At 39.2% G+C, this 24,599-nt stretch overlaps 1 protein-coding gene across 1 annotated transcript in view; it reads left to right on the forward strand.

The window, feature by feature from the left end:
• Positions 1-24,599, forward strand: part of KSR2 (kinase suppressor of ras 2) — a 349,612-nt gene that overhangs the window by 221,650 nt on the left and 103,363 nt on the right. The window contains exons 6-9 of the mRNA XM_066601915.1: positions 2,984-3,053; positions 10,348-10,431; positions 16,980-17,047; positions 17,779-17,897. Coding sequence (XP_066458012.1) covers positions 2,984-3,053; positions 10,348-10,431; positions 16,980-17,047; positions 17,779-17,897 — 341 coding nt within the window. The remainder of the gene's footprint in view (positions 1-2,983; positions 3,054-10,347; positions 10,432-16,979; positions 17,048-17,778; positions 17,898-24,599) is intronic.

Below are 24,599 nucleotides of genomic sequence, written 5' to 3' on the forward strand. Positions count from 1 at the left end.
TATCATGAAAGATAAGGGTAAAACAGCAGTATTGCCCTCCTTCTATTACTAATGGTAAATTAAACACAATCGTATGCAAATATACTCAGAACTGTATTATGACTGTGTGTATAAGGCCTAAGTCATAATACACACAATCCCAAGAATAATTCCCAAGAAGAATTCCCATTATTCTTGGGAATTCTTTACTGTCCCAAGAATAATGTATATCATGGTGGATGTTTGATATAATATAAATCTAGGTATATATCCTATGTATATAACTGCCTTCTCAAAGTCCCTTCACATTAGATTTTGATTAGTCAAACCCACTATTTCTGGTGCCACCAGCTGATCAACTAATATGTATGTGGCCTCCCAACAGACTAGAAATCCAATTTTCATGTACTCTATTTTGGAATTCTGAGTTAATAGAGAGAAATCCTCCTTTAGGCATGCTCATCTATTGGCAAAAATGAAGAGCGTTTGCAAAAAACATCTCTCAGACCTGGAGGACTTGGTTTATCCTGCATTAGACAGACAACCTATTGATTTGATTGGGCATTGTGTATTGCTTAGCTTCTTATGTGTTGGTGAAGCAGGGCAGTGAAACAGTTTATCAGATCACAGCTGATCATTGGGGGATTCCTGCAGGGGGACACTTTGTGTACAGTTTTTGTGAAAGTACCCTATTAACAAGTTCACAGTGGACAACTATTTTAAAAAGATTGGTTGTCCTGCTAAAATAACTCATAAAGAAGTCACACAACATCACAGAGTATCAAAAAACCTCAGGCCTCTACGTTCTATGGATGGATTGGTCAAAAGTGGAACTTGGGAATATAAGTACCATTATATCTGCAGGAAGGAAATAGAATATTCCCCTCTGGACAAATTTAGCATTATTAAAGTAACCCTGAATTCTTTACTGTCCCAAGAATAAAGTGTATCATGGTGGATGTTTGATATAATATAAAGCTAGGTATATATCCTATGTATATAACTGCCTTCTCAGAGTCCCTTCACATTACATTTTGATCAGTCAAACCCACCACTTCTGGTGCCACCAGCTGATCAACTAATGTGTATGGGGCCTCCCAACATGGCAGATGTCGGCTGAGATAAGAATCGGGTAGTTGGATTTCAATTGCCTGTTACTTCTTGCTCTTGAGAAATACGTCACCGCCAGAGATGTCTGGCAGCAGTTTTCTCCCCTGTATACATTCAAAGCATGTGTGCATGTAAATATCAGGTGAGATAGCGGTCCGCTATCTAATGTGTATGGGTAGTTTAAGATTATGCAAATCAGATAAATAAGGTAAGATGCAATTAACTACAAAAAAAAAAGGAAGATTACTAAAATACTTCGCAAGGATTAGTTAAGAGAATTTTTGTTTACTACTGATGTGTATCTGGGATTTCACTTCCTCTTGCCTGCCACCTGAGCTAACAAGAGACCTTCTTTCTGCCATCTGTACATTTCAGAAATTGCACGAACAGAATCCATTGACCATTGTCTTGAAGAACTCACAAAGTCTTTGAGACATTTGGTGATTAACAGTGATTATAAACAGTCCAACTGTGAGAATATTCAAGGCAGTTCCAATGTTCTCTGCCGGCCTCTAAAACTCACAGACTGATAAATATCAAATAGAAGCATGGAGACCTTAACAGCAAAGCTCAGTCAATTACCTTAGTCCCAGCGCTTTCTCTGAAATGTTCAGAAGAAAGATCTATAATTAAAACCAAAACAATCCTCCGTGCTGTGCAGGTTATATTCTACGGTCACTCCCCACTGACTCTGATTCAGCTGCAGACTGAGTAATTTTCTTCAAATTTCCCTTGTGAATGGAAGAGTGATATACATAGCCCAACCAGCTGGACATGGCCAAGTATTATCTCCTCTTTGCTAGCAGAAAAGCACCAAGCCAATAGATTCTTCTATGAAATCTTGGCTAAGTGTCAGGTTCAGCTTGGCTCATAAAATATAAGATAGTTTGTTTTACTTCCAGTTTACTTATATGTTTAGTTATGATTGATGGATTACATCTTAGGATGGTCTACTCTTATTCTAACTTTCTGAATTGTCCCTATCAAGTAAGCAAGGAGACATCTTAGAGTTTTTATCCCTCTCTATGGAATGCATCAAGACAGATGTGAGAAAATAGCTAATAACTGGTTACTGGTTCCGGATCTAACTCCAGTGCTCACTAGTATCATTGGCAGGTTATTGCCTGTCCTGTGCCGAAATAGACTGCTGAATTTACATATATCATATGTATATCATGAATTTTGTTCTACCAATCTTCTGGTCTAGGTAACTACATCCTTCAGTATTTTTTTGTGATTTTGCTTAAATATGACAAAGAAATACATACTACAGTCGACCAGCTGATACATGGCTGCATTCTCTTGCAATATGCAAACTGATTTGAAGGATGCAAACATTTGTGGACATACATTATAGGGAATCCATCACTAGATTCATGCTGTCCAAATGGACAGTATGAACCCGGGACAGGTATGCCTATTGCCCATGTGTATGTATTATTCCCAGGAGCTCAGGGAAGATGAAAAATTAGAGCTGGAGCCCGCAGAAGGGGAGAACAGCTTAAAAATGCTGGATACAAATCATATACAGTAGTTGTCAGACATGGTGTTATCCCTCATGCACACATGCCAGTTTATTCTGAAATGTCATCCAAAAGTATAGTTTTGCTTTAATCTTTTATCAAAAGTGCCTTCTAACTGTAGATACTCTTCAGTGTTGCAATTACCAATACTTTTATTAAACTGATGTCACTTCATCGTTTTCTTGAATGCTTTGCTTTCTTGGGTTTTTATGTTCTCAGAGTGTTCATTGGTAACATACCATGATGTAACATACCATAATGTGACTATGAATCACGAGTAATGATAACATATTCTTGAACGTTGTGATGGACCTTAAAACAAGTTGCTGGTTGTTATTGCTTTTAACCTCATACTGGTTTATTGCTTTTAGACACACTATCAGTGCCTCGCTGGTCCCCACAGATTCCACGCAGAGATCTGGGAAACTCCATCAAACACAGGTAATCATAATCTATGCAGAACAGAAGCTGTTGGCACAAACAGGAAATAAAGAGACGTGTATTGCTTCCAAAATCGTATTTTAGTCTACAGTAATACTCCTGTATGATTGTATAACCATTGTGTTCTTGGCCTTTACATAGTACAGATTCTGTGCATGTGTTTTACAGCTAGCATCCACTGACGGCTGTGGCTTGTTAAAAAGTGTAAGAAAAGACGTACATTCATACTGCCTAAGGTTTGAATTACAAATCATGGAAGATATTAAGCCACACCTCGATTAAAAAAAGCCCCAGATCAACCAAATGCATATTTTGTAAGCAAATTTTGCATAAGCCTCTTCCCTTTTGCTGCTAGTCTGTAAAACAGTCCTGCCTAAAATACAACTGTTGGCAAGTTTGCTTACAGTTTTGCTATTTACTTAATTGTGAATTATTTGATTTACTGCACATAACCTGAAAATTTGCACTCCTTGGTCAAACATGGATTAAAAATTAACCCCCTCATAAAGCCCCATTTAGATACAACGATTATCGCTCAAAATTCGCTCAAAAGTCATCTTTTGAGCGATAATCTTTGTGTCTAAATGTGTCCATCTGTCAGTTTTCTGCTGAATGATAGTTTTTATTTCTGCTTGAAAACCGTCATTCAGCAGAACAGCTGATAAGCATGACCACACGCTGTGTTCTGCCAGCGGAGATCTGATAACAGCTGATAACATTGTTACAGCTGTTCTCAGTTCTCACCCTCCCCAGCAGAACAGCTGATTAGCAGGCTGTGTCTGCTGTCCATGGTGCTGAATTCTCCAAGGGGAGCCTGCTGCTGAACAATACAGCTAATTACAGAGCTCAGCCCTCCTGCTGAGTTCTATAACAGCTCCCAGAAACTCATTAGAATGTAAATGAAGCTGATAAGTACTAATAGCAATTAGTGCCTATTAGTACTTTATGCAAAAAAATTAGTGATCTTTCAATCTTCTGTGTGTGTAAATGGACCTTAAGAAGATTGCAGAGATGTGCTGTGTTCAGTTTACAGATTTTATTAGCAGACCCACTAACCTAACCCATTACATATGATGCCTAAATTTACAACCTAGCTGAAGTTAATTTGTGATTGTCCCCTTCTATCTAACTTTCAGATTAATCATGTAGAGGTAATAATATCAGTGATGTACATGTATACTGCCATCTGGTCACATGTGGCTTAATCCTTAGTAATGGTAGAGAAGACAGAGCAAGAGCTTCTTGACCGGTTGGACATTATGTACATGTCCATAAAATGAAAGTTGAAGGCGGTTCAGAAGCCAATAAGTTAAAACATAAATAAATTGCATTATATACATATACATACATAACGGGTTGATTATCCTTGTGTTTTAACTAGCCAATTGATATTGTATCAAATGTGTATTGCCTAAAATGTAATATACTTGTAATCAATAAGATGTTATATTGTCTTTATATCATAAAAATGCTATAAAAAAAGAGTTAAAAAAAGAAAGTTGTAAAGACCTAAACATCCCGTAGTCATCAGATTTTTGCTGTTGATACTTGCTATTTCAAGCAAGGTCCATCCTCCACCATCAGCAGAAATATTCTATGACTATGATTGAACTGTAAGATTTAAATAGTTTTCTTCCAACTTCTCTATGTACTTTATACTCCCTTGCCAATAAACCTAATGTCTAATCTATTGGTCAACTGAAACAAGTCGAGGATTTTAAACATTGCACATTTTTCTGCTGTTGTCTACAGTCTTCATGGGCATAAACGGGTTTAAGTACTCATATGCCTGTGCATTTTTAACAGAATTATGCTTGCTAGCAGCTATCAAGTGACTCATTTAGCTTCGTTCTACCAGAGATTTTCAACACATAGTTAAATAAAAATCTGAAAATGAAAAAAGTCACTTTCCTAGCCAGATATACATCGCTAGACGTAACCAGTTTGCATATCTACATGTTATGCAGAAAAATGTAATAAGCACCTTGGTATCATATTATTATATTAATGAATGGTTATCTGGTTTGCTGTTATGATTCAAAGCTAATAGTATGTGTTGTAGAATGTTATAAATTACAGGTTGGTAGATTAAATGATCGTATTGTCCTTACTTTGATGGCGTCTTCTATAAATACGGTAGAATTACTTGACTGCACAATAATTTAACAAACCCACCAGTTGACTAATTATATCTTTTATATTATGTGGCCACCCCCTGGGTTTTATTTACTTCTACTACCCAACAGCAGTTTCTATTACTTTATTTGTTTGCATGTACAGAATACAGTATATGTATTAAATACGTTTATTTAATGCATAAGTGTGGGCCGCCATCATTGCTAGTCATATCATACTGTAACATGCTGAATGGTGTATATTGGTATAGTAAAGTATATTCAACTTAGCTTTGGTAAACCAGTCATAACCCTCTCCAATCCACTGTCTGACGTCTAAAGACATTATGATTTAAGGCTGTACAGCTCCAATGTTGGAGGACGTCTGTCGGGGTTCTCTTACTGTACATTGCCAGCTTCTCTGCTGTTGGAGCCTTACCAACGTGTCACCTCATGCAGTACTGGCTTTAGCCAGCATATAGCGCCGTTGTATAACAGCAGGAAAAGAGTAAGCCCCCTAGGAAAACCAGGATACAAATTGGATTGGAAAGGGTTAAAGTGGACATTGCAGTCAGTTTTCAAAGCCAGAAATATGATCACAACAGTTGTCTTTCACGGTCCCCCACTCTGTTTGTAGACCATGTACTCAGCCTAGAGAGAAATGCGCTGCCAGTATTACTATCCTATCCGCCTATCCAAGTGGGGATGTGAATTATTATGAAAAAAACTTTACATTTTAATGTCATAAATATAATAATAATAATAATAATAATAAATAATAAACTTTATTTGTATAGCGCCAACATATTCTGCAGCGCTTACATAGACAGGGGGGAATACAGAAAGACAAAATACAAACATTACAGAACCACGGTTACATATAGTAATCAGTTGATGGAAACAATAGGGGTGAGGGGCCTGCTCCAACGAGCTTACATACTACAGATAATGGGGTGATACAGAAGGTAAAGGGGCTGGAGATGTGCACGGTATGGCGAGGTGGAGAGTGAGCGATGCTATACACATAGACAATGGTCAGACATTTAGCCGTGTGACGGCAGAAACGGTGTGACTGCAGGAGCGGTTTATGATGGCTAGCAGGGATTGCAGTCAGTAGGTCAGGGAGCATGTTATCAGGCGGAGTACAGAGAGGTTTGTTTAGGGAATGCGGTATGCCTCTCTGAAGAGGTGCGTTTTTAGAGCACGCCTGAAGTTCTGCGAGTCCTGGATTGCTCGGGTAGCCTTTGGTTGTGCGTTCCAGAGGACCGGTGCTGCTCTGGAACGCACTACATATAATGATTTTAGTCATGTTATTATGGATTGCAAATTCATTTTAGGCCTCTTTCATATGGCTGTATTTATGGTAGATCCTTATATTACATTAGTTTTTGGAAGCCAAAACCAGGAGCAAAACATAAAAAGAGAAAAAGTATAATGGAAAGATTTGCACCTCTCCTGTGTGTTTGGACCCGCTCCTGGTTTTGGCTTACAAGTACTGATGCAAAATACTGACCAAAATACTGTTGCGTGAAAGAAGGCTGTAGTCTGTACATGACATAAAAATATGTAGTATCTACCATTGTAACATTTCTGCATTCAATAATATGCAATGGCAATTCTTTATCATCTGTGCTGTTCTGCAGAAGAAAATCAAGAACCAACACAAATAATAGCATGTATATAAAGGTGAATAAACAAATTGAATCAGTCCAAGATTTCACTTTCCTTGGATCCAAGATTGACTACAGTGGCAAATCAGAGCCTGAAATCAAACAAAGAATCAGCCTTGGCCATAGTGCAATGAAAGGAATGGCAAAGATATGGAACAGCAAAGGCATCCACATTACAACAAAGATCTAAATAAGCAATGCAATCATTTTCCCAATAACTACATATGCATGCAAAAGCTGGAGACTCAATAAAGTAGACAGAAGGATGGAGGCCTTTGAGCTGTGGTGCTGGCGGCGTATGCTGCACATACCATGGACAGAGAGGGTCACCAAGAAGGCGATCCTAGACAGTGTCAGACCAAAATAATCACTAGAAAGCAAAATCACCAAGCAACAGCTTTCAGACTTTGGTCATGTCATACGAGCCAATTCTCTGGAAACTGCATTAATGCTCAGCAGTCAGTGGGTCCAGAAGAAGAGGACGCCAAAGAACACGCTGGCTAGACACAATCAATATGACTGTGGAAAATCTAAAGGAAGCGGCCAAAGACAGGGAAGCATGGCGTATGCTAATCCACAAGGTGACCAAAAGTTGTTAACGACTGAACGGATAAATCATCATATAAAGCTGCCCATACACATACTGTAAGGTTTTGATCATCCAGAATGCTGCTGATCAATCATTTGTGGGATCACGCATCCAGTCAATCCCACCAATAGCATGACAGTCTAAATTGTGTATGAGGGAAAAAGGTTAAATAACAAAAACAATACCATATACTTATATTTTCAGCTGTCAATGGCTGAAAAAAATCAACCTGATAGATCACATTTTCGCAGTGCAGTATGCTGTCACAAACCATTTCAGACAACCTTTCTCTTACTTGTATGTGCAATTTAGCTTAGTATAAAGTGCTGAACTTTTTCAGTGTTTTCCAACCAGGCTTCCCCAGAAACTTAGGAGCCTAGTTCAGTGGCTCACTAGAGGCAGCAGCTCGACCTGCCCCTTTTACTATGAGGATGGCCACTTCAGCCATCTGTAATTTTTCTGCAAAAGCAATGCGTCGCATTGTTGTACATGTGAAAAAAATCCCATGCTGTTCCAGTAGTTAAAATGGAAAAAACACATCGCACTCGCATGCCATGTAATTTGCATGCAAGTATGATGCGATTCTTTTCACGCTCCCATAGAAAATAATGGGCAATTCCTGAACAGAATTGCCCCAAAAAAGGACATGCTGCGATTTTTTAATCTTGCACTCCCTGTGAGAAAACACTCATGTAAATTAACCCATTGAAAGTAATGGGTTCTATTCACATTCTAATTAATTGCATCTTGCAACACACAGTACTGCCACATGAAAATTGCCCGTGAAAAAACATCCTTAGGCTTCTACACACATGCGAAACGCAAATGTCACTAGGACTTTCTAATGTTAAAAATGCATCGCACAAAAATTGCAAATTTGTGCTTTGTGATTTTTGTGCCATTCGTTTTCAACATTAGAAAGTCCTATTGACATCCGCATAAAAAAAAAACGCAGCGATATTGCGATCGCAAGTGTGTAGGAGCCTTAAGGGTACATACACACAGGCATGAAAATTGGATAAAAATATCGTTTGTGTACATGTACCCCTAGGCAGGCGAACAATCAACAAGTCTGAGCCAGAAGATAGAATCTTTTCCTGCCCATACACCGACCGAGAGTCGTGGCTCCCCCACTAATGTATACCTTACAAAACAATAAGACAGCAACAGAATAACAAAAACAAGCAATATAAGTAGATAAAACATCCTTTAGTATCATGGGCATATTTTTAATAAAACAGTTTATTAGAAGAACGAGCATTTCGCTACAAACATTTTTAGATGTCTCATACAGGTAATGTCATAAATCCTCCACCTGCAGCCCAGTACATTTATCGGTAAAAGTTAACCATGGTATTTCAGGAGAGTCAAATGCTTCTGTTGCTTAATACAAGGTGATTGATTTCCCTGTTTAAGAAGAGTAAAGACTGAGCCATTCTCATCCTACCTGAGAGCAATCTCATCTTCGCCTCTCTCGCTCCCTCACTCATCTCCCAAGAAGGAGGATCTGGCCTGAATTTGAATCCTATTTCAGCAACTGAACTATTAAGATGAGATAAAACCCTCAGCAAGGATGATAAAAAAAAAATCAAATTAACTTGAGGCCTGGCAATAGTGCAATAAACTCGACGCTGTTAAAATGGAAGTATTTTGTATGCACATTGAAGATAGAACCCAATCCTTTCTCCCCATCCTTGCATCGATAAGACATTTCCTTGCGTGAATATTGGACTAGCTTAATACTTGGTGTATAAAGTTTGATATCAGGCAGACATAATGATGTCCATTCTGCACATTCTGGTAAATCCTTCATGTTGCAACATTTAAAAGGCATTGTGGGCGAAAATAAAACCAGGTTTGCAGCATCTTCATGTTAAAATGTAAATGACAATCAAAAATATCTCTTGCGAAAGTACAAGATGTACCTTCCATGTCCAAGTCCTCCCTCATATGTCATATGCTGTATACAGCTGTATATGCGAATACACACACTGAATGGCTGCTTTATCGGACACCAACAACTAGTAGCCTAGTAGTGCATTGGACGTCATTTTGGCATTCAGAACTATATTGGGGCATAGATTCCACTAGGTGTTGAAATCATTCTGCAGGAACATTGGCCCATGCAGACAGGATAGTTTACAGCAGTTTTTGCAAATTAGGTGGGGTTACTGACATAATCTGGACAGCTGCAAGGAAGGGTTCATCAATTCATGATGCTTGCACCAAATTCTGACCCTCCTATCAGTATAGTGCAACAAAGATCTGCATTCATCGGACCAGGCGATGTTTTTTAACTGCTCAATAATCCATTTTTTGTGTATTTTTGCTCACTGGAGTCTTGCCTCTCTCTCTTAGACAGCAACGGCACTGGAGGTAGTCATCTGCTATTATGGCCCAATTGTGCTTAGGAAAGACAAGTTGTGCGTTTGGACAACTTACTTGGAGCACCAGTGTTCTATTTGACTACTAGGTGAAAGTGAGCAAGAATAGCACTGTTTAGAAAAAAAAGAACCTGCTTTTTTCCCCAGAATCTCATACAACCCCCCTAAATACTTATTTAGTACACAGATGGTCCTCCATTCAAACGCCACCTTAACCTCTCTAAAAACTATGGTGCATGCATGAACAGAGAGACCATACTGATAAATGATATTTGAAAAGTTAAAAGTCAGACAAAAGTGAAAATTTGTTGACTCTGTACCAATATAACCTTTCTTCTACAAAACCTCAAACAGATATTAAATTAATCTTCATGTCTGGCAGAAATGAAAAGGTTCAAAAATGATTTTCCTTGCGGTATGAGAGCTAGACATTCTTGACTATAGGTCAGCAAAGTGCATCTCTACTAATAGAATGACTAATATGTCTACCACTACTTTAACTATGGGCCAACTTAAGACGCTCTGCTTCCTTTGTAGGTTCTCGACCAAGTATTGGATGTCTCAGACCTGTACTGTCTGTGGGAAAGGGATGCTGTTTGGACTCAAATGTAAAAACTGCAAGTATGTCATTCAATTCTTACCTTGGTACAACAATTAAGAGACTCTGATGGAAGTTATGCTAGGGTAGAAACCTTAAGGATGACTTAATATTTCATAAAATTGCAATATTGAAGTGTTTTGTAAGAAAACTGGCTAAAAACATTCTAAAAATATATATATATTGGATTTCAATCACAAATATTTGTTTGACCTAAGATAAATATTATGTAAGGTCATGTAGTTCTGTTCAGTGCAGATTACTAATAAACATTTAATGGATCTAGGTAATTTCCTCCACTGTAGTACTCTAAGGCTGTGTTCACATCTGCATCAGAGATTCTGTTCTGTGCCGCCCATGCAGATCTAGCACAGAATCATGGACAGAATAGTGCAGCATGCTGTGCTATATTGTCCAGGAAAATGCCTGGGCAGAGCATGATGGACACTCAATGGAGCCCATTGTAATCAATGGAGTTTGTTGGGTGTCATCCGTCCGTCATGTCCTGGACCTGGCACTTCATTTATTTTCGTTGCTCAGGTCAATGGAAATGAAAAGTGTGAAAGAGGTCTAAATCGAATGAACAATTTTAGTACAAACTGTAAATATGTAATTAAATCTAATATTTGCAGTTCAAGTTTCAAAGTAGTCTTATATAGTGTAGTTCTACATTATCTGGTCAATGATCTCCCTAGAAATCAGCCTGAACACTGTGTCCATTCTGCAGGCATCATGTTACAGAGCAGGAGCAGCTGAGCAGACTGATATGTCGTTTATTGGGAAAGATTCAATATAACTTATATTTTATTCATTTATATCCCTGCTCTTTCTGACCTTCGAGGTCCAGTGGGCGGAGCTATCAGTGATTGCCAGTTATCTGTGAGTGCAGAAATATCTGCGTGTAGAGAAGTATCTGTCAATCACCAGTGAGACCGCCTACAGGACCTCTAAGAAGTTAAGGAGATTAATGAATAAACTGCAAATTAGTCCATATTTTCTTTGGCAAGTGCAATATCGGCCCAAAAAGCTTACACCAATATCATGTTTGTAAAATTGCGATTTTTCTATTCGAGTGCAATTCGATTTGTGAGATAATTGCGACATATTGCAAACATGTCACGCGTGTGAAAACCGCATGTATTTTTCAATAGAAAAAAAACAAACAAATCACATCACACTCGCATGAAACTCTCATTTACATGGGAGTGCGATGCAAACTTTAACTCACCCATAGGAAATAATGGGGGAGTTTTCTACCAAGTCGAAGAAAAATAGAACATGCTGTGATTTTTTTGATCTTGGAAGAAAAAAATCGCACTCACCCATTGCAAATAATGAGTTGTATTCATTGAGAACAATGGGCAATCTCGCAGAAAGATAGGACATGATGCGGTGTGTTTCCAGCATAGTATGGCATCACAGTGCCAGCAGGAAAACATCACTAATGTGAATGAACCCATTCAAAAGAATGAGTTTCATATGTGTGCATCTCACAACGCACAAATCTCGCGCGATTTTCGCATCCTAACACAAATTTTAACATGACCTGTTCGTGTTATCCTTGTACTTTCTATATATGACTACAGTGAATATACACTATGTTCTTTTTTCAGTAAAATTCAATTAAAAAGGAAGCGGTTATATATGGCTTTTTTAGTCTGTTTAGGTTATGAACGTCTATATTATGAATGCACATAAAGGGTCCTGCTGCTTTGAGCCGCCATAACCCTGTGTGGCCCGTTATATCTTCCTTGTGCCTTTTATTTTCACCTTCACACTTTAGATTTAACAAATAAATTTAATGGCCGAGAACAGTCAGGAGCGCACCACTAAATAACAGGTCTTTTTTCACTAGGAACTGCAGAGACATCAGTCAGATTCTTGACTCTGTTTTGTATTTGGAAATAACCTTCACAAAGTTCTCAGCGCTGTGACTATAATAGAGGGAACTCAATTTCCAGCATAAAAATGAAAACGAGGACAATATCAATCTTGAAAACGATAGGTATTTGATCACACATACTGCCCAAACTACAGCACAGTCATATCTACTAAGGGGTGGGCAGGAAAACTCATCTTAACTTAGTACTGTGCTAAGTACTGCCTGGTTTATTTTAATATCATATGGGAAAATAGTAAAATGATATATATGGTACAATTACGGTGTGAACCAATGTCCGTTAAAGAAAAGAAACCTCTGGAGAGAAAGGGAAAATGACAGTTTTTAATGTTGCTTTTTTGATCACCAATGTGTTGCTCGATTTAGGAATCTGTAAATCAGGGGTGTTAGACTCCTTTTCATTAAGGGCCACATCAACCTTATGGTTGTTTTCAAAGGGCAGATTGTAATTGTATAGTAAGGGCTCGTTCACATGAGTGTACTTGCACATCGTAAATTTTTGCGCGTGTAATAACCATTGAATAGGACCTATTGATTACAATGGGTTTTTTTAGATGAGCGTTAAAAAAATACGTGGTATGTCCTGTTTTGGTGCGTTTTACACACCGCAATAGACCATGGAAGTGAATGGGCGGACACAAATATGAAGTGAATACACAGGAAACCTGTGTACAGTGGTACCTTGACTTATGAGTGCCTCAGCTTGTGAGCTTCTTGACTTGCGAGCAGTCTCTCTCCGAATTTTTGCCTTGATTTAAGAGGGTTTCTGGGGGGATCGGGCGACGTTCGGGTCTTCGCGATGGCCTGCGGCTTTCATTGGCTGATGCAGTGCTGGATTAACCAATCGGAGCATTAGCTTGCTGGAGACAAGGAATGCAAGCCCCGTTTCCAGGAAGAAATGCTCTGTTGGCGTGAAGCAGGACACAGCACGCTGCAGCAGCTACGGAGACCCGTGCGAGGACTGGAATGCTGGCGGTAGGTGACTATTGATGTTTGTTTTTTTTACATGTAGTGTAGTTAGGGCTTAGGGAGATCTGGAACGCATTAATGGCATTTCAATGCATCTCAGTGGTGAAAAGTGATTTGACTTATGAGTGTTTTGATTTAAGAGCTCCGTTATGGAATGAATTACACTTGTAAGCCAAGGCACCATTGTATTTGCGCACCATTTCACTGAGCCTGTCTGCAGTCTTTTTTGCGTTTGCAAATGCACAGTGTATTTGCACACATAAAAGCACACTGAAATGGCTGAAAACCGCGGGCGGAAGCGATTTTTGGTCAGCAAATATACAGTGTATTTGCAAGACTGAAATGCTGGTCTTTCCCCAGTTCCAGGGGAGGGGTGACAAACATGGCCTCTTCTTCATTTTGTCACCTCCTTATCAACCAGAGAGCATATTTGTTCTGTAACATTGCTGACCGTGGCATCTAAACATTTTTACTGAAAAAAAATTGAAAAGTTATTTTTACCCCTTACACAATTCTTTAGATATTGAAAACCTAAAGAGAGCAACAAAAAAAAACTACATGTAATTAGTATTGCCACAACAACCCTGGTAAAACATGGTAAATTCTGGTTCCCCTGAACAAGGATAAAAAGTAATCAAAAAGTCATATATACCTTTAATTGGTAGCAAGAGAAACTACAAGTGATCCTGCAAAAGGCAAGTCCTCATAGAGTTCTGTTGACAAAACAAAACATGCTCTGGTCTTGGAATGTAGTGCCACACAGAAACTTTTTGTTAGAAAAAAATCTTTATATTGTTCAACACTGCTAAAACATAATTACACTTCTATAAATTTGTTATTGGCATAATGATCCGCAGAATAAGGTTCACATACTATTTATACCAGCTGGTGAATGCAGTAAAAGAAATCCCATAGAGTTATGGTGAAATGACGCTTTTCGTTTCCCCATAGCAAACAATTAATAAAAGTTATTGAATACAATATTTGTATGTGAAATTAACTCCGATAAAAACTAGAACTCATCCTGCAAAATACAAGACCTCATGCAGCTACATTGACGAAAAAATCTGGAGGGGGAGAATGATTTACTGGTTCATAAAGCTAAAATTAGTTATGTCACTAAGAGGTTAAAAATGGACTTAAGGCAAGTCATGTATCAAATATATTTACATGAGACAAAGTCAAACTCTATAATAAGAGCATTACTAATTTGTCTTTAAAAATATCATGTTTTCTAAGCATAAGGGCTTAGAATATATATGCTACGATCTGATGCATTGGATTCCAATGCATCAGATCACACAGTTGTATTTCCCGCTGGCAAATATAGCTCCAGGCGCTTTTACGCTGGGCAGCACAGATAGTCATGGAACTATCCTTGTGCCCAGATATGGGTTGGCTACTGCATGGACTCCTATGGGAGCCCATGACAGCGGCCGGAAAAGGGAGATGGGAGGGAGTTTAACAGTGTGACTGCTAAACTCCCTCTCCCTTTTCTCCTTCTCTCTCCTCCCCTCTGGCTGTTTGCAATGGGAGGGGGTCCATGCTTCGCTCTGCCCCCGTCCCACCCACTCCCATTGCAAACAGCCAGAGGGAAGGAGAGAGGAGGTGAGCCGGTGAGGGTGAGGCAACAGCATTGCGCCCGTGATGTCTGAACGGACGCACAAACATTAGATTTGTGCACCCGTTCACACGTTTTTACAGTGCCGGCATGCGCACGTAAAACCGCTAATGCTTGTGGGAAAGAGCCCTTAGGGGGTATTTCTAGAACTATAACTCATCACCTATTTATAGGATAGGTGATGTGTCTGCTTGGTGCAGGTCTGACCACTGGGACTCCCACTGCTATCAAGAAAGGGGGTTCCATGTCCAGCAGTCAAGCACAAACACAATACTGCTCCATTCAAGCATTATGGACGTCCAAAGATAGTACAACCCTCTTGGCTACCTTTCAAATCATCTCTAACCTTCGGTTGGAAGACAGTTGTCTACTTATCTTAATCCTGCCGTTTTTCATTGCTTCTAAAAGTGATAGCTCTAAAATACTAAATTCACTATATTGCTCCAGAAAGTGCCCATCTCTACTTGTATACTAATGTCATGATTTATTAGTGCACGTTTCTGAACTCAGCCATTTAGTGTAGTAATAAGTAATTAGAAGACTCATGGAGGCCATGGGCTTAAATTAAAAAGGGGACATTTTGCAGTTATTCAGAAATGTCCTTCATTGTAACTACTCAGAACTTAAAAATAGTAGTTTGTGGTTTTTAATGGGGTTTTAACAGTCATGTAGTAAACTTTCCAGCAAGTAAGCATGTGGTTAAACTATATAGCCTTAAACTATCTGCCTGCCTGAGCTCTAGTTCAGTAACTCCAATTTCTTTAAGACTCTGTTCACATTTCCGTTCTTTTATTCATTGTGGAACAGAAGAATGAAAATAAAATGGGCATGCCGAATCTGTCAAAATGGCAGAAACCAGCGGTGCCTGACAGAAACCATTAACTATAATGGGATCCCTCTGGTTTCATCATGGTTTCTGACATTTTACTGAGCGCAGGCTGCCCCTTTTTTTTCCTGGCATCTCTGATGGAACCCATGAATTTCAAGTGTTTCATAATGTTTTTTTTTTTTTTTTAAGTACCAGTAAAAATTTCCATATCTAGAGCCTGCAGCCTAAACCCATACATCTTGTGGCCTATGTGATCATATGTTGTAATATTCATAGACCTATGAAATAGTCCTACAATATACTTGCATGATGAGTTGAATCCTTGCAGACCTGCCCCACCACTTTATGATGAGTGGTTGGTACGTACTCTGAATAGTTCCAGGGTCCTACGACATAAAGCACATACTTTTTCAAAACTTTGATCTCTTCTGATTACATCGTAAGGGAGCGTTCACATTACATGTTCACACTACATTCAGTGTATGCTTCTGGAAAGCACCCAGCTCCTACTTGAAATGTATATCTAAAACCCCATTCCTCTGGCATTAGCATATACTGGGATAATATGTGTTCTTATACATTTTTTTTTTGCTCTTTGAAATACTATAACAGACTACACTATTTCATACAGACACATATGGTAAAAACAACAGATTCTGCGTAATGTGGGCAGCTTATTCCCTTGTAGGTCTGTATAGTGGGATTCCTTGGGAAATTGGCCCAACTTTATCTTTGACAGGCTCAGATATAATGGTGGAATTAGTCTGCAACACTGTTGTAGAATAGGCACTCTTGCAGAATATTCACCACAAAAATTTGCAGATTTCGACATGGAATTGAAAATGGCAGAATTTGCCAGCAATTCTGCATCAAAATCTGAACCTGTGTGAAGGCGCCCAAGAATAATATATTACACGAATGCAGTAATAAAATTGGTAATTTTGCTATAAAAAACATTTGATTTGACTGATTGATGAGATTACAAGTGAATTCTGCAACTTATTCTTTATTTCTAAATTGAGAGAATTGCAGTGGTCCCGTCAGCTTCACTATATTTTTCTCATAGTGCTAAATGGTGACACAAAGACCCTTTCATTATGGCCCTGATTTCATCACTGGAATCACTGGAGATAAAATTGGCTTTCTCACTGTCCTACTGGCTTCTTTTACAACTTACTCTACTTTGTTATTGTCTACTTATGTATTCCTCTTTATACTAACTTGTTCTTTATGTTTTTCTTTTTCTCTTTAGACTAAAGTGCCACAACAAATGCACCAAAGAGGCCCCTCCATGTCATTTATTAATTATACATCGGGGAGGTATGTATCCTGTTGTACAGAGGTTTCAATTGCAGGATAGTAGTAGAATGATGATTTATAATTTTTATTATGTTTATATATTATAAATATATATGTATGGATGTATTGATAAATATTTAAAAATTTAAGAAAACTTTAGAAAAAGAAGTGTGGTACCACTGTTACCTTTCAGTGCTGGAGTCCTAAGTTCAAAACTGACTAAGGATAACATTTACATGGAGTTTTACAAAGTCCGATTTAGTTAGATGAGTCAGATTTACTTGGTCAGATGTGAACCTAGGACCATAATGATGCAATGTGGCAGTGCTAACCAATGAGCCACATCTATTGAAGGACCCCCACCCCCTTCACCATCTTAGACAGAGTTCAATACTAGTTTTAGTAGGGTTTATCCAAGCTAATTTGGACTGAACCGAACTTTTGGACAAAACTCGCTGAGCCAAACTTGTGAAAAGTTTGTTCCTCTCACAAGAGACCTCATACAGCCAGAGTTGTTATCTATGTGTTCTCACTCCAATAAACACTCTTAGTCTAAGGGACTCATTTAATACTGTTGATATGAGTACTGAAATGTTTTTGGCTAGCATACAGTAAGTTGTAGAAGGTGGGCTGTTGTGGCTAATCGAGGGATATCCAGCAAGAGCCACATGTTTATTGATTACTTCTGTACCGTAAAAGAAATGATAACTTCCTAGAATGCTTAACTAACAATTGATTTATTGTCATTTCAGCACGACTAGTTAGAACTGAATCTGTACCATGTGACATCAACAATCCCTTAAGAAAACCTCCACGTTACTCAGACCTCCATGTTAGCCAAACCCTTCCTAAAACCAACAAAATTAACAAGGTAAGCCATTAAAGCTCTGCCCAGCCCAGTAAGCAGCCTGACCACATATTATCCATCTAGCTATAGATATAAAACAGAAGATGACCAGATGAGAGGAAAAAGCTGTCACATATAGTTCAAACATGTATATTGTATGTGCCTTGCAATAATCATGTAGACATGTTCCTAGCGTTTCAAGCGTTGTGTCTGATTTGCATCAATCAGCACATAGATACCATTGCTTACTATCGGCATACAATCATGTAGCTCTGGTTTAGTTGGAGGATTGTAATGAAGGAACTGAATGTAGGAAGTTTTGTTCGTCAAATCCCGTTTATTTATGTTGTCAGTATCAATAGCCTAGACGTATGGATATACCTACCGGAGAATTTACAGGCCTGGCATGGATGATAATGCATTTGTACAGATGAATAGAATCAAGGACAAATGATAAATACGCACATCTACACCACACAACAGATAACAGGAAACTCAGACCTGATTGCATTACATTGATTTGTTTTATGCCAGTCATTGCAATTACAGCATGTTCTTCTCATTTATAATGCAAGATCTAACTCATGGTTACTTCTAGATCGGAAGCATTGAACTTCCCTTTGCCTTCAGTGGGTATTGCAGGTTATTTGAGTGTGTGGTCTCTTCAGGCAATTGACTCCAGCGTGGCAAGGCTTTTTTCCTACATCTGTTTGACCTCAGGACTAACATATACAGTAAATATACGGATGGTGTAAATATATGTAAGCTACTACGTCTAACGCTAAAGATGGGAAATTACGCAGGCGAGAATTTAGCATTAGTGTACAATGAATTCATCGATTACTGTGCATAATAAGTAGTCAATCTGCTCACACTATTGAGATCTTGTACTACAGCCTGCTTGTATCCAGTTTAAGGGGTTTCAGACTACAGTAATAGTTACATTATGCACAAGGAAATTTTATCTGTTTCTGAGAAAGTTGGGTATCAGGGCTCAGTCACATGGGCGCCGATCTGCCCGTGTTTCTGCACAATAAGACCGCTGCACTGCAGGTGCAGACAACTCTCCGCACCGTCCGAAAGAAAGAACACATGGCCGGCAATGGAACCGGTCATGCAGAGAGTCGTCCGCACGCGATGTGGCCGTCTTATTGTGCTGAAACACGGGCAGATCGGTGCCCGTGTGACTGAACCCTCAATAAGTATGTTAAAACTTTCATTTGGTTTTGGGACAAAATTATGTCCCCGGACTGAAAGAAGGATATATTAAGTGCTGCCATTCCTCTATGCCGATCTCCTTCTGATTCACTGTTTTCACCTATCCAAGATGGCCACTGTATTTTTACTAGTTACCTAATGCGCATTGTGCACTGCTCTAGGATTGGCCAGTACTGATCATGTGAGCAATGCTGGCCAATCAAAGAGCAGGTATAGTACATTGGTAAGCTAACGCTACAAATGCACTGTGGCAATTAGGTGCTTTGATATCTTGGACATCTGAAAATAGGACCTTGAGCCTGCCGAACAGAGTTGCATCTGCACAAGATGGACAAAATTGTGTCCCAAAACCGGAAGGTTGCTTTAAAGATGGACACCCAACTTTGCCAGCTTCCCAGGAAATTCAAAATGATACATCTGCCCTGTTATGACACTGAGTCAAGGAAAGTGTCGCATCACAAGTAGACCTTTTGACATTTACGAGTCCGGGAAAGTTGTGTGACATCACATAATGATTAGGAAATAACTCGTTAGCTTTACCAGGACACTAAGGATGCCTCCATACACCGTGTATTTGCTGCAGGCGTTCTGCAGGGAAAACCCCCAGCAAATACCCTGGAAATCTGCAATGTCCAAATTCACACCTAAGTGCCTCAGATTGTCTTGGATTTTAATCCTTGTGTTTCAAGGCTTAAAAGCTGCAGCAAAAATCTGCTGCATAAATAGACATGCTGCGAATTTAGAATCCACAACGGTTTTCAAATCCGCTGCAGCTTCACTATGGAAATTCTGCAGCATTTCCAGCGGGTGAAGCCGGCCTAAAAGGCTGAATGGAGTTATAAGCAGCTTGAAAAAGTGAACAAATTATATTTATTGGAGCAAGTGTTATTTTTATTTGTGAAGAAATCCTGTTTATTACGTTCAGAAACAAGTTGCCTCTAATATAAGCACTCGATGACTTGCAAGAACATTATATCAATGGCTGCATATTGGTGGAGAATGCAGCGCCCCAAGCAAACAGCTTAAGCAATAAAGTATAATAAAATGGTGTAAGGTTTAGGCTAAACATAACACTAAACTTAGATTGAACAGACGGACCAGAAATAACCGACGTCTGAAATGGAGAGCAGAATAGCAATTTTAACTGAGATTATTAAACAGGTTCCCACTTTTCTAGGCAGACATGTATGTTTCCCTGTCAACACGGAACAATTCATCTGTGCAAAGTACGGACAATGACAGATATTTCTTTCCAAAGGCACGCTGCCTTATTTTCTTTTAAGAAGAAATGGCTTTATATGCAGAGAATTGAACTATTGCATTTGTGTGAAAAAAGAGTAACGTTGTAATGACTTGCCTGTAAAGATCATTTCCACGAAATATATTGTGCATATAATAGAAATGACTGAAGTCTTTATTGGGATACATGTAATGTGCTTGCTAGAGTCCTGAGCAAATGCTTCCTTGCCATAGAACTTACACTTCAGTGACTGTTCACCAAGTAATGGTAATTAGAAGAATATTCTGCATACATGTATATGTTATGGAAGTCTTGATGCAAAATACAAAGTTAATGTGATTTATTGTTAATTCTAGACTTCTAAGGCCATTCATTGATTAACGTCACAAGGTTCCTGATGAATGCACTGAAGATCGCAGGGGAAGCATGCTTACATTACTAGAGGAGCAGTGGGCGAGTGACAGAGGGGTTATGCTGAGGGCACAATGTTCACTTGTTCCTTTGCAGAACTGACTGGATGGCTGCGGAGCCATCTGCTTCCAGCCTCTTCCCAGATGGTATACAGGGATTTTAGGCATTGTGTCTTTACATATAAATAAAATAAGTTAATAACAAAACAAACAAACACTGGTGAGGAGGAGGACGGACAGAACTGAGAAAATGTGTGGGAAAAAAATCCAGGCTGAATAATGGAAAAAAATGAGCTTGTTCCCTTTACATCCAGAATTCTCACATATCCTTCACCTAAACAGAAAACCAGGGTTATTTTGTGGCTAGCCTACTGTTTTTGACAATGCATTTCACCAAATCGCTAAAAACTAGTGCCACAATTTGACTCATTGGTATCCTCTATTCTTAGGGTTCTTTTACACGGGGCTACCTGTCCAGGAACCATCATCACTCAGTGAATGGAGACAGAGCGAGCCGGTGATCATTTTGCCGGCCCGCCTCTGTTCACAGAGACAGGCAGTAGAGATGAGCGAGCAGCCAAATGCTCGAGTCCGCGTTATTTGAGCAGAGCTTTTCGTAAAATTCGAGAGCTCTACTCGAGTAACGAACCCCATTGACTACACTGGGAGAGTCGAGTATTTTAATAGGTGGGACCTCGGGTCCCGAGCTTTTTTTTTTTTTCTTGGTTCTCTCCCTCTCCCCCACTCCCTCTCTCCCTCCCTCTCCCCCCTCCCTCTCCCCCCTCCCTCTCCCCCCTCCCTCCCTCTCCCCCTCTCCCCCCCTCCTTCCTGCCAGACAAAAAATTTAGAGTGATGGGCACCATTGAGTACAATAATACTGGAACGAGCATCAAGCTCGGCAGAGTATGTTCGCTCAGCTCTAACAGGCAGTCGCTCATAGATAAATGGCTGCTTGTTTACACTTGGCCGATTTGTCATTCAGTTTTTAGGCATGTATAAACTGAACGGCAAAAGAATTATCATTCGTTGTTCAGTCTGCATGATTTTACACTGAATGACAATTGTTCAGATTCTCGCTGATCGTGGAGAACAGAACGATTTATTGGCCCATGTAAAAGGGCACTTAGTTAATTAATGTGCTGCATTTTATGTGATATCACAGGTTTCCTTTAATGTTACTGGTTGCATGTTGACCCACATTCATTGAAGAATAATCACTCAAGCGCCAAAAAGTCCAGTGTGACTACAGTACAGAGGACCCTTACGTTATAATATTCCTTTTGGAATAACCATTGTAAATTGAAACTATTGTAACATGAGATCATAACCCTACGGACAACTTCAAGTAGCATAAACCGAATCAACTGGTGGCCGCTGCACTCAAAAGACTACCGCAACAATAATGCCAAGCTAATTTGAAATGAGATTAACTCTTATTTGTAAACATAAAAACAAGGGCAATACATTTCAACTCCGGAATGCGGTCTTCATTAGTCATAAAATATGCATGTCCAACAACTGTACTTATCACAAAAAATGGTACCTCTCAACAAAAATGGGAGGAGCTTAATTAACATACAGCTGAAATACCAGGAAAATTCCATCCTCGTACTAAAGGGAGCATATGCAATATTAAAACATGAGCGAACTAAATTTAGTAAAATATGACATTAAAAGTCATTAGCTGACAAATCATAAAACAATGAATAAAACAATCACATTACTCACATTCAAGAACATTTTTCTGTTGCTCATGCTGACGAGATGCAGCATCTTCAAAGGCAATTTTATCATCCTGAATAGAACTCGCAGGCAATATAAAAAGACCTGTTAGGATGGCTTAATATTGCAACTACATGCTTCTTTTAAGGGTGGAATTTTCCTTGTGTGTTGGCTGTATTTTAATCGATTGGGCTCCTGTTGGGTAGTGCCATTTTTTTGTGATAAATGCCATTGTTGGACATGCACATTTTATGCCATTTCAGAATTGAAAAATGTTGCCACTTTTTTATGTTTACAAATGTACTGTAACAGTTAATCGTATTTAAAAGTTGGCTCGGCACTATTGATGTGTTAAGGCTCATTTACATGGAGCGATGATTGCTCAAAGATTGCTCATAGGACAGTTTGAGCGATCATTTTGCATAAACTATTAAGTAGCTACTCAGCTACTTAAGAGTAATTAGGTGTGCAAATGCAGCTTTAGCTGAAAGCAGTTAATAGGCTCTTATCTACATTCAGTTCATTTGTTCTCCAACAATGCTATCAGCACTGCCCGTGGAGAACTGCTAATAAGGCTGAAGAACGATTTTTAGGTTGGACTGAATTTAACGATCAGCTAGCAGTGCACGATGGCCGTGCGTTTAGATGCAATGATTATCGCTCAAACAATGGCTTTTTAGTGATTAATTGAGCGATCAGCGCTCCTTATAAATGGGCTTTTAGCCAGGAAACGAACAAAGGCTTACATCTTTCTGAGAATTCACCACATGGGTTTCCTATGTCTCACTTTGAAGCATATATATGAAGTTGTGCTTGTTCTTTGGCACAACCATACCAGGTGAGCACATTTCAAGTTGAATTTATTTGTCTTCCTTTGATTGTTATAATGTGCTACAATCTCCTTCCTCCCCTTTTTTTCCTTTCAGAGGCTCAATGTCTATTGAAAACCAGTAAATGGTTTGAAAGCCCCCAAAATGTCAACTCAAAAAAGATACAAAATGAAAATGAGACAGATAACTAATAGAGATAAAGCATGTCCTTTTAGTTCAAAGTCAGAGAGAACTAAATCACTTTTTATATAGAGGACAGGAGCTTCAGGGTCACACAGTATACCAGAAAAATAACATGAAGCCTCCCACTCTGGTACTAAAGGCACATCCTGGCACATGTAGATAGCAGCAAACTACATGTAGTACCGCACTGTATTATAGAGTGACGCTACTACACAGCCAATCAGTGCATGCACTTCAATAATACCGCTGTTTTCCCAGTAAAAGGACCATGATTGGCTGCATCTACTACCCAATCACATGTGCTGCAGATGTGGACTATCTGTGGCATTGTATGTTGAGTCTGGTTTCAAGTTACAGCGACCCAGGAAAGATCATTGTATAACGAATATATGGTATTCTGAGGTCATTGTCACTTGGGGGACTACTGTAATCTTGCCTAGCGTCATGTGAAACCTACAGGAGTCCGGAAAGCTAAGATGTCAGGGTTTGTTTTACAGCATCCTTATACCTTGGAGCTGTTGAATGCCTTGCCCTGAATATAACACTAGGGGCTTTAAAAGCCCAAATGGAATTTGACCCTGCAGATGGAGTGAAACTGTCGGTGGTGACCATTAGCCCATTATTGTGAGGAATCTGTCAAACAGCCCCTCATATCCCAGCTTCCTTAATCCTGTGATTGTAAAATGAAGAGAGTTCAGATGTGTAAGTCAACCACAGGTGTAAGGGGTGTTGACATCTTGCTTTAACCATCTGTCAAGTCTATAAGTATTGCTTAACATGCCCATAGACTGTAATTGGTCAAATGTAGTTCAAATTGACTATATTTGACTTCCATTATGTTTGGTTATTTTTCCTTAGTGGGATAGAAAAGTGTAGTGTACCACACTTTTCTGTCCAACCTTAATGCCCTTAAAGCCCCTGCACACGGGTGGAAATTCCACGGCGGGATTTCCCGCAAAATTTCCGCCCGTTCCCACTGCCGTAGGATTGCATTACATAACTCAGTCCTAGGCAGACGGCCGTGATTTGTCCAAGTGAAAACACACTCGGAAAACAAATCACGTATTTTCCATTCTTTTAACATAAATGTTTTTGTTCTTAAATAGCAAAAAACAAAACTTGA

The sequence above is a fragment of the Eleutherodactylus coqui genome, chromosome 5, assembly GCF_035609145.1.
Source record: "Eleutherodactylus coqui strain aEleCoq1 chromosome 5, aEleCoq1.hap1, whole genome shotgun sequence".
In the NCBI taxonomy this organism is placed as follows: domain Eukaryota; kingdom Metazoa; phylum Chordata; class Amphibia; order Anura; family Eleutherodactylidae; genus Eleutherodactylus; species Eleutherodactylus coqui.